The sequence below is a fragment of the Propithecus coquereli genome, unplaced genomic scaffold (assembly GCF_000956105.1).
Source record: "Propithecus coquereli isolate 6110/MARCELLA unplaced genomic scaffold, Pcoq_1.0 Scaffold372, whole genome shotgun sequence".
NCBI classification, from domain to species: Eukaryota; Metazoa; Chordata; class Mammalia; order Primates; family Indriidae; genus Propithecus; species Propithecus coquereli.
In genome coordinates this window covers 766,601-777,797 of record NW_012149419.1, presented here as the reverse complement: position 1 = coordinate 777,797, position 11,197 = coordinate 766,601, and the positions used below count along the sequence as shown (strand labels likewise).

The 11,197-nt window shown below is 56.1% G+C and overlaps 1 protein-coding gene across 3 annotated transcripts in view; it reads left to right on the top strand.

The window, feature by feature from the left end:
- Window positions 1–1,414: 1,414 nt before the first annotated feature.
- Window positions 1,415–11,197, top strand: part of PSTPIP1 (proline-serine-threonine phosphatase interacting protein 1) — a 37,519-nt gene continuing 27,736 nt past the window's right edge. For all 3 annotated transcript variants that reach the window (XM_012651876.1, XM_012651875.1, XM_012651877.1), the window contains exon 1: window positions 1,415–1,832. In XM_012651876.1, the coding sequence (XP_012507330.1) occupies window positions 1,797–1,832 (36 nt within the window). In that variant the 5' untranslated portion in view covers window positions 1,415–1,796. The remainder of the gene's footprint in view (window positions 1,833–11,197) is intronic.

Here is an 11,197-nt window from a genome sequence, read left to right as displayed (position 1 = left end):
CACCCCATTTGGTGGACGAGACACTGAGCTCAGGGAGGCCCAGTTTCACTGGAGCTGGTGATGCCACTGGGATGAGAGGCGCAGGCTTGGCCTATGGACTCTGGAGTTCCAGGTGATTCTGCCCATTAGCTGTCGTCAGCCGCGAGTAACAGGAAACCTGGCCGGCATGCCTCAGATGCCAAAGATGTTCGTTAGCTCAAGTCCAAGGATCCCAGAGGTAAGGGGCTTCGGGGACAGCCCCATTGCTCTGCGGTTCTCCTGATGTGTGTCCTCTTGGGTGGCTATTTCAGAGGCCTGGGCGTGCCCCCTCTCTAAACCCTGGCTCAGGTTTCGCTTTGTCTTCTGCAGCAGCCCGGGCTCTTATCGCCCAGTCAGCAGCCAGGCAGACATCAGTGAGGGTGGTGATTCGTGGACAAGCCCTGACTCAGCCCTTCTCACCAGCCCCCGGGCTCAGGACTCCCGGCATCTTCTCCCGAGTGGGCAGGGCCTAGCTTCCCGGGGCTGTGTCTGGGGCTCCTCCCAAGGTGGTGCCAGACTGCCCTCAGCACCTTCCTAGAAAACTGGAAATTCCAGAAATATTCTTGGCACTGTCTCCTTTCCAAAGACTAGAAGTGGCAGATGAGGAAACCGAGGCTCAGAGCCCTGGGGGTTCTATTAGGGTCCTTCAGCTACCGAAGGGTGGGGCCCAAACTAAACAAAAACTGGGGCCTCAGCCTGGTCTCCAAACGCCCACCTCTCTGCCTTTATAATTTTGTCTCTGTCTTGGTCCAGTCCCATTCATCGAGCCTGATGACTCCATCATCAGAGGGGGCTTCCCTGCCCCAGAGAGTGTCTCACCTGGAGGCTTGGCGGTGGTGGCAGTGGCAGTGGTGGCGTTGGCGGTGGTGGCGGTGGCGGTGGTGAGGGGCAGTGCCCGTGAGGCCAGGGCTCTCTCTTGGCTAGTTACCCGCTCGCCTCACCTCTGTGCTCCCACAGTCCCCCGGAGCATAGCTGCCTGTCCCCAGACCGCAAGCTCTTTGCGGGCAGGACCTGGTCCGGGGCACCACGTAGCCAGGGTTTGATGAGGGACAGATGCCCAGGCCTGGGTGAGCCCCTGCGGAATGGCTTCCTGGTGAGGGTAGAAAGTCTAGCATCTCTGGGCCGGGCCTGGAGAGGGGCCGGGCTGGGGGGCGACAGCACCTGGAGCTCCTGGGCCTCTCCTTGCCCCCAGCATCAGTGGGCCTCAAGCTCCCTACGTTCGTGGCCTCTGAGAGTAAACTGAGCCGGGGCACTGGGAGGGGCATGCAGAGGCAGGCAGCAGGATGGCAGGTGGCAGGCGGGGCCGCACAGGGGAGCACGGCAGCTCCACTTCCTGTGGGCGAGGGCCCCGGGGCCTGCCCCGCGGACGTTGCTCAAACCTTCTGCGCAGGCCTCAGGCTGCCTGCCCGGCCGGCCCGAGCTCCAGCCTGCCTCTCCCCGGCCACTGCCTCCCACCCGGGCTGGCATCCCCACTCCCCGCCCTGGGTCCCAGCCCGTGTCCTCCATCGTGGCAGGGCTGGCGAGGGGCCGGCGGACACCAGGGCCCGCCCTCCCATCACTGAGCCCCGCTCCTTCCTCATTTTCCTGCTGATTCTGCCCCAAACAAACAGGTCGAGCTTTTTCCTCCGTTGGCAGCTGGTCGCAGGCCTGCGGCTGCCTTCTAAGCTCAGAGTGCTGCAGACGCCAGCGGGAGGGGGACTGGGACGCTGCTCCTGGCGCCTGGCCCTGGGGCAGGCCTGTGGCAGGAGAGCGCGCTGTGGCGCGGCAGACGCCTGAGGATGATGCCCCAGCTGCTGTTCAGAGATGCCTTTTGGGTGAGTGCGGATGGCCGGTGGCACTGAGCAAGTGTAACGGGCCTAGCTAGGCCGGGATTTCCCACGGCTCCAAGGAGGGAGTTAGCTCATAAAAATAGTGGTTGACTTTTGGTCTTAACTGTCGTGGGGGCCTGGGCACCCGCCCCATCTGAGTTGGTGGGCAAGGGGCGCCGTGGGGAGGAGCCTCCTCTCTGCTCCTGGGGCTGCTTTCTCCTCGGGAGACCTCTCCCCACAGCAGGAGCTTGTCGGGAGCAGCTATGTGGCTGGGGGCTTGAGGACGCCGTGTGGGTCACCGACTTGGGGCCCAGACAAACTCGTGTTCAGATCTTGGCTCTGTGACTTACAGGCTGGGCAAGTCGTTTTATGTCCGTGAGCCTCACTCTTTCCCTCTGTATGATGGAGATAAACAAAAATCAGCATACCAGCTGCATGGGAGGAATAGGCAAGGAGGGCTGATGCACCTTGCTGGCACACCAGGCGGTCATCCTCTTCCCTCACCCAGCACCTCGTCCCTTGCAGACCTTAGGGGCCCATCGAGGAGGCAGCCAGGCTGGGCACTTCCTTGCTTGCTTTCTTGAATTCAGCACAGGCATAAAATCATTTCACCCATGACATGGGGGCACCCGGCCAGTGGTGGAGGGAAAGTGGCTTGGCCCAGGCCACATAGCTCGCAGCCCAGCTTGGGCCTCCATCCCTTGGCTTTTTTCCAGCTGTACTTCAACCATCCCTCTGGTCCTCAAGATCTGGCTGTCCCCAGGACTCCTGGGGAAAGCTAAGACCTCTCTGGTAGAGCTGGGGAATGCAGCTGTGCTGACTCCTGGCCTCCCTGGGCCCTGTCCTGGGGCCGCAGCCAGGAGGACAAGAGCTAACGAGCCAGGTCTTCCTTCCCTTCCGGGCCAGCTCTGCTTGGGGCCCGTGGCCAGCATGAGTGGCCTGCTTCCCTGGCGCTGACTGCACAGTGGGCAGAGGACCCTGCCTGGGGAGGGCACCCTGTGCCTCTCTGGGCCTCAGTTTCCCTATCTCTACAAAGCGGGAGTGGGACCAGCCCAGAGAAGCCCGTGGAGGCAGAGCTGGCTTGGCCCATCCCGAGCACCAGGCACCAGGGTGCTCGCAGCCCAGGCTGGCAGCTGGAACCCGGGGCAGGACTGGGGGGTGTGAGTCACCGCATGGCTGCCCTGACTTGGAGTGCCAAGTTGGGGGAAGGGGAAATCCGGGCCACTTCGTAGCCCAGGGCAGGCCAGGAACAGCTGTTTTACCTCCAGGACCTCTGACCCAGCCCAGAGCCCCTGGGGCCTGCCTTCCCCAGCAGGGAGCTGAGGCAAGGAGCAAGCAGGACCTGGGCAGGGGGTGGCGCAGCAGGGAGCAGGGTGTGGCAGCAGCAGCAGAAGCAACCAGCCCACCTGTGGTAGTTTCCCAAGTGGCACCCCGCCCACGCTCTGCACTTGCCGCCCCCCTGGGCAGCTGTGGCCTTCACGGCCTCCATGTGCCTGTTCTCCTCCGTGCCTGGCTCCTTGGGCCTGGGGTGAGGACACAGCCTCTCCAGGAAAAGCCAGTGCAGGAGCGGGAGAGACGATGCCAGTGGGAGCCTCTCACAAGGTCACTGCAAGTATCACCTGCCCCGGGGCTCTGGATTCTAAAACTGCTCCCTAACGCCCAGCCGTGCTTGGTAGCAACTAACACTGCGCACGAAAGGTGTGCCAGGTGCTGTTCTCAGGTCCGTGTATGTTTACTCATCCTCATGACACATGCGATCGGTATCCCTATTTTTTAGATGAGGAAATTGAAGCACAGAGAGCTTAAGGGCCTTGCCCAAGGTCACACAGCTGGGATTAAACCCGGGAAGCCTGGCCCCGGGGCTTGTGTCACCCAGTGTTGCATTGTCCCTCTATGTGCCTATGTCACGCTGGATCTTTGGGCTGCAGGGTCCACATCAGGGAAATGCAGAAAAAAATTCTGTCCTCTTACTTCCCAGAGGGGTAAGAAGATCAGACAAGGTGGATAGAACAGTGTTTTGAAGTTCAATGTATAGACCTCTCTGTAAACAGAAAAGGCACACCCTTGGGCCACAGTGGGTATGTTAAGAACAGCCCGGCCAGCCTGGCCCCTCTCCAGGCTTCCCCCACCCCAGCCCAAGGCACTGCTATTAACTTTGCAGCCTGGCGGCAGCCTGGTTACAAACAACTGGTCTTTAAGTAGTGGAAGGAAACCTCTGAACTAAAAAGATCATGTTGACTACCAGAGCCCTTTAGTTACCTGGCAACCCCACCCACCCAGAACACAGGGGGGAGTCCTGTTTCTGGCATTAGCTCACTGTAAGGAGGGAGGCAAAGTGGTTTCTGAGAAGCCAGAGATGGTGTCCCTAAGTGCTTTCATTCAAGCTCGTACCCGAGCTTTTACCCATGGGGGATGCCCCATAGCTTTTGGTCAGGCCTATGAACTCTAGTTTTACCCACAATTCTAACAAGCTTGGTTATGGGTATTTTTCACTTATAGAAGTAGTGAGTACCAGGAGTCTGCACAGGACCTGATATACAGTTGGTGATGGATAAATACTGGTGGCTCCGGACTGTCAGAGGCAGTTTCGCAGTTGCCCAGTAGCCTGATAGCAAGGAAGGAGACAGAAGAATTAAGAGCTGGTGTGCTGGCACAGAAGTAGTGGGGACATTCAGCACCGGAGCAGACACAGTCCCGTCCCTCAGTAGACTGTCTGTGCAGCTCTGTGCGGGTGGCCACACAGTGTTTATTTATAGCCTGCTTTTAGCTGTGGCAGAGCATTCAGACTGGGCCGCTGTGAGTGTGCCGTGGGCGGACTAGCCTCAGCGGGAGGGAAGGGATAATTTGATTTCTGTGATGCACACGCATGATAAAGAGCATCACCCTTTCGCAGGAAGTTTGTGGCTGAGCCTAAAGCTGAGACGAGGTTGAGCTGAGAATAGCAGCTGTCCGAGCTGAGAGGGCCTCCGCGCTCACACCGCCTCCCTCAGCCCCGAGAACAGAGGGGCCTTCCCCCGCCCCCCACCCCAGCTTGCCAGAGGCTCTGCTCCCCGTGGGCAGCCAAACTGCACTGCAGGAAACGTCCGGCTGTCCTCGTCACGGGGCTGGCGTGCTAAGCAAGTATTTACAGATAAATGAATGCGTAGTGGACGGCTCCTCGTCCGCCTCCCCGCCTGGATGTTTCCCCTTCACTTTAGCTGCATTCTACAGCTATTTCCTGAGCAGCGCCCCCTACCAGCTGGTCCAAGCTGGACCCCTGCGCTTCACTCCACATCTAATCACATGACTGAGACTGTGCCGCCCTTAAGAAGCCGCAGTTCAGTCCTGGAGCCCGAGGAATGGCTGCGCCAGGCGAGCGGTGCCCTGCGGCCCGCGACCTGTCTATCCAGTGGGCTTTGCAAAGACGTCGCCGGGTGTTGTTTTAACAGGGGAAATCTAGTTGTGGACCAGGCTCTATTCAGATCCACATCCGAGCCATTTCGGGGTAGCCGAAGGGAAAAGTACGGCCATGGCGAAGCCAGGCTGCCTGCACTGCGGGGACCTCCCCGGCTGGGGGAGAACAGACCCGAACTTTCCCTCTGACATGTGGGCGTTTCTCTCCTTTGAGGCTGGGCTCTAGCTGCATCTGGAAACCTCTGTGACAGACTCCAAGCCCATTCGACACAGGCGGGACAGTGACTCACCACGTTCACACACTGGGACCGAGGCCGGCTGGCCCGCCCCGTGTGTCTGCTCGGCTGCTGGCACCTCTTCCCCTTCCCAGTTCTGAGACGCTGAGTGAGGTTCCCCATTTAGGGGGCTACAGAGAAGGGGATGGAGGAGCCCCACTTCGGCTGCCCTAAAGCTGCCTGTCCCCAGCCGCCGCCCGCCCAGAACCCATCTACCATGGCCCTGGGGCGTTAGGAGAGGCTGGCATCTGTGGGCACCCGTTCTGTGCTGGGCGCTGGATGCCACGCAGACACCTTCTAGAGAAACAAAAGCGGTGAGCGCGGGCAAGTGGGAGGTGGAGAATGGGGACCACTGCCATCGTGCTGATGCCGTGAGACACTTTCACGTCGGTGCAAGCACATCGGGTACACGAGCTTGCGTCCTCCTTCCCTTTTCTCTAGCATTTTAAATTTTATTTTAAATTGTGGCAGAATAACGCACTTAACATAAAATTTACCATTGTCACAGTTTTCGAGTGCACGGTTGGGTGGCGCGAGGGCGTCCGCACCGGCGTGCGATCCTCCCCTGCTTTTCGGCGTCACGTCCCGCAGTGAACACCCGCGGGTGTGGATGCCGGAGTCTCGTCTGCAGTAATGCCACGTTAACGACTGTGCAGCCCCTTAGTTGTGGATTTGGTGGCCGCGCTATGGCTTAGTTGCCCAATCCCCTACTGCGGGACACCCAGGTCACTGCCAACTGTCTGCTGTTCTGGGCGGTGGCACGACAGGGATCTTTGAATATACAGGTTTCTTACTTGAGGATGTTTCCTTGGGTGGATTCCCAGGAGAGGAAGCATTTCTGGGCGAAAGAGCAGGGCCAGCTCGCTGGCTGTTGGCACTAGTAGCCGCTGTGGGGTCTCACGGGCCTCCGGCTGGGCAGGAGCCTTTTTACACAGGAAGGAGGCACCAGAGTGGCCTGGAAGGGACTGGGCACGGGCAGGTCCTGCTCAGCTGTCGTGGGAGCACTTGCGGCAGGTCAAGGCCTGTGTCCTTAAAGGCTGAGAGGCCAGTGGCTGAGGGGTGGCCCTCTGGAGCAACAGGGGCTTGCAGACAGCGCAGGGGGTGGGAGAGGGAGGCCCTGGCCATCCTGCCTTTGCTGCCAGTCCCTTCCTGGCGACTCCCTGGGCGCAGCTGTCAGGGGGACGAGGACGGATGAGCTCTCTGCATTGCCTGGGAAGCTCTTTAACACCCGGTGTCACGTGTGCAACGCACAGAGCTGAAGGGTGTGCATGGGACGCAGCCGTGGTGCAAGGGGGTGAGGACTTATCCCGGCAGAGGCTCGAGTCGGCAGGACTCTGGGCGGACGCACAGGGCGCTAACGAAAGCGGCTGCTGTCGGGAGGATGAGAGCTGGGTGAGGGGGTGGGCCGAGTGGCTGTGTTTTCAGGATAGGTGTTTTTATACGGTTTGATTTTTGAACCATATAAATGTATTAATTATTCAAAATTTAAATAAAACAATTAAAAATGAAAAAGAGGACATTTATTTCAAGTTCCATGAGGATATTTCTTCTGGGTCACAGCTCCGTAAATCATCCCAGAGGAGGCGCAACAGTGCCGGCTTGTTGAGTGCCTGTTACACGCCGGGCTGTCCCCTCCCCACGTGCCCCCAGACCCACCCTGCAAGGAAGGGGTCAGCGTCTTCCCGTCTCTGTGGTGGGAGCTGACGCAAAGCCAGACCGAGGTCGCACGTACGGGGCAGGGCAGGAACTGCCACCGGGTCTACTGGACTCCACTACCCTCTGCCCCTGGATTCTAGAAGGTTGGCCGGTTGCTCTTGGCTCAGTTAGAATTCACGTCGGATGAGAGGATGGCCCCACGTGTTAACACTGTGTTCTGTGGGTGTGGAAATAGGCTGATCTTTCTCTCTATTCCCCAGCTAATTTTCTGCAAGTAAGTACATATGTTATTACAAGGAAAATATTTTAAAACAAAACTAAGCAATTCCTGCTTTCAGGACAGAGATGGTGTTTTTAGGCCAAATTTCTGGTTCGATAGCATCACCACGTCCACATGCTCTGTGCATACTTTGTGGTACGTGGGCCCCGGGGACGGAGAACGTGGTCGGCCACCTGACGTGGGCAGCTGCCTGAAGGTGCTGGAAGATTGCAGAGGTTTATGGTCATACTTGCTCCGCTTTGGTGACGCCTGCAGATGCCACCTCTAGGATTTGCTGGCTGCAGTGTTCCAGGCTGCTTCGCAGTTCTGAATTCAGTTTTATTCTTGGTGGGAAGTAAGATCTGCTTCTTGCTGACCTGCTTTGAGCTCCAGTCCCCAGGAGCTCACGTGCTTTTCCTGGTTGCTGCTGGGGTCTATACAGAGCTGGGGCAGCAGGCCCCGGCATGGGAGAAGGGGGACCTTGCTTGGCTTTGAAGGGCAGGTGTCAGGAGGGCAAAGGGCGCTGTAGATAGAAGGTACGGACGGGCAAAGGTGTGAAGGAGAAGTGCACGGGGGTTTGGAGGACAGTTTTCTGGCCAGGGCATTGTGCAAGGTCAGAGGGAAAGGCAGGTTGTGAAAAGCCTTTGCCCTAAATGGTGGCCACCTCTTTGCACCCTCTCTGGTGATGGCTGCTTCCGCTGGTGCAAAAGGGCTGGGAGGCTGCAGGCTGTGGGCGGGATGTCCTCCCTCCTCACCCAGAACGCAGCTGACGCTGCAAACCACACGATGGAGGGAACTTGGGCTGGAAACCAAGACTGCCTTGGCTTCGAGCTAGAGAGAGGGGCGCCCTGTGCCCGGGCCGCCCGACCAGGCTCCCTCTGGGCTGGCTCTGGAAGGCCCTTCCCGCACAGGCTCGGCCACTGCCCGCACACAGGTGCAGAAGGAAACGGGCTTCTTTGAAGCCTTCCCTGGCCCCACCCTCACTAGCTGGGTAGGCCTGGAGAATCATTTCCCTCCCTGAACCTCACTTTCCTCATCCGTAGGATGTCGGGTCATCTTCACCTAAAATAAAGGCTTCGAGGGCAGGGAGGCTCCGGGTGGTGCTAAGGGACCCGCTGTTCCTGCTCACCATAGTGAGGTAGCAGAGCAGGAACAGGTCCCGCAGGACCCAGATTTAAAACTGTGTATGCAGCCGGGCGCGGTGGCTCACGCCTGTAATCCTAGCTCTCTGGGAGGCCGAGGCGGGCGGATTGTTTGAGCTCAGGAGTTCGAAACCAGCCTGAGCAAGAGCGAGACCCCGTCTCTACTAAAAATAGAAAGAAATTAATTGGACAACTAAAAATATATAGAAAAAATTAGCCGGGCATGGTGGCGCATGCCTGTCGTCCCAGCTACTCGGGAGGCTGAGGCAGGAGGATCGCTTGAGCCCAGGAGTTTGAGGTTGCTGTGAGCTAGGCTGACGCCACGGCACTCTAGCCCGGGCAACAGAGCCAGACTCTGTCTCAAAAAATAAAAAAAATAAAACTGTGTATGCACCTATGGGGTGAGCCTTATGTGTGTACCTTCCCATTTCCAGAATCCTTGCCGACCGTGGTCACCAGTGCATAGAACATTCCACCGTTAGCAAGCCATTCCCCTGTTTTCAGGTAACAGGGTGACCTATGTTATCTCACTTAATTCCAATGATAGTCCTTTGAGGTTGTGAGTTTACTCCTGTTTGACGGAGAGGACACTGAGGTTCGTGGAAAGGATTTGGGCCTGGGGATGCCACGTGGGGGCTGGGCGGGGCCTGGCTGCTGCCTCCCCCAGGCCTGGGTCACAGAGCCCCTTGCAGTTAATGGGAGGGTGTGGTGGCACCCTGAGCAATGTGTGACGGAGCAGGCAAGCGAGTGACACCCCTTCCGCTGCTATTGACAGGCCACCCACCATTAGGCAACAGGAAGTGCCAGCTGGAGCCCCAGAGACTAGCAGCCAGTGTGGGGACAGGGTGCCCAGATGGAACTCAGGGCTTCCCAGCTATGGAAACAGGAACGGGAACACAGCCGTGCCGGGCAGGAAGAGAGGGGTGATGGGCTGAGGCAGGAGCATGCTCGATACTTTCAGGGGACAACAAGGAGGCCTGTGTGGCTGCAGAGCGTGACCGGGGTGGAGAGCAGTCAGAGATACGGTCAGAAGTGGAGCAGGGAGCCAGATCTTGTAGGACTGTCATCGTCAAAATCCCAGTGCCAGGGCTACGTCCAAGGCCACCTACCCCCGAGTTTCCGGGGGCGGGCACGGGCAGCAGTCCCTTTCAGAGCTCTCCGGTGCCTCCAGCGTGTGGCCAGGGTTGAGAAGCGCTGGTGTAGGTAATTGTGGTGATTAATCGCCGTTGCTAGGTAATGAGCATACCGCTGGTTTTGCCAATTGTACGACTTGATTTGACTCACCTGAGTCGAGGTTAGAAGTTTTTGGGTTTTTTGGTGGTAAATATGTGTAAGGTAAAATTGAGCATTTTAACCATTTTTAAGTGCATAATTCAGAGGCATTAAGTGCATTCACTCTTTCCTGATCTGTTTCTCCATCCTGAACAGAAACGGTACCCACTGAACAAACATCCCCCACCCCACCCCGTCCCCTATCCTACACTCTCTCTATGGATTTGCCTGTTCTGGGTATCTCGTACAAGCAGAATCGTACAATATTTGTGCTTTTGTATCTGGCTTATTTTATTTAGCATAGTGTCTTCAAGACCCATCCATGTTGAAGCATGTGTCAGAATTTCCTTCCTTATGGCAAAATATTATTCCATTCTACGCAGATACTTCATTCTGCACATCCATTCATCCATCCACAGACACGCAGGCTGCTTCCTGTTCTTGGCCATCGTGAATGATGCTGCTGTGAACATTGGTGTGCAAGTATCTCTTTGAATCCCTGCTTTCAACTCTTTTTGGTATATCCCCAGGAGTGGAATTGCTGGATCCTATGGTTAACTTTTTGAGTGACTGGCAAACTGTTCCACAGAAGCTGCTCCATTCTACATTCCCATCAGCAAAGCAAAAGGGCTCCAGTTTCTCCACATCTTTGCCAATACTTGTTAATTTCTGGTTTTTTTTTCAATCAAAGCCATCCTAGAAGGCATGAAGTAGTATCTCATTGTGGTTTTGATTTGCATTTCCCTAATAACCAATGATGTTGAGCATCTCTTCATGTGATTCTTGGCCATTTGTATATCTTCTTTGGAGAAATGTCTACTCGAGGCCTTTGCTCTATTTGAATTGGGTTGTTTATCTTTTTGTTGCTGAGTTGTAGGAGTTCTTTATATATTCCTAGTATTCATCCTTTATCGGGTATACAATTTGCAAATGTTTTCTCCAATTCTGTGGATTGTCTTTTCACTCTCTTGACATTGTCTTTTGATGCACCAAAGTTTTTCATTTTGATGAAATCCAGTTTATCTATTTTTTGTTTTGTTGCCTGTGCTTTTAATGTTATATCCAAGAAATCATTGCAAAATTCAATGTCATGAAGCTTTCTACCTATTTTCATTGTAGAGTTTTAGAGCTTTCGTTTTTACATTTTGGTCTGTGATTCGTTTTCAGTTAATTTTTGTATATAGTATAAGGTAGGGTTCAACTTCATTCTTTTGCATGTGGCTGTCAGTTTTCCCAGCACCATTTGTGGGAAAGACTGTCCTTTCCCCATCGAATGGTCTTGGCATCTTGTCAAAAATCAATTGACCGTCTATGTGAGGGTTTGTTTCTGGGCTCACTAGTCTAGTCCAGTGGTCTATATGTATGTCCTTATGA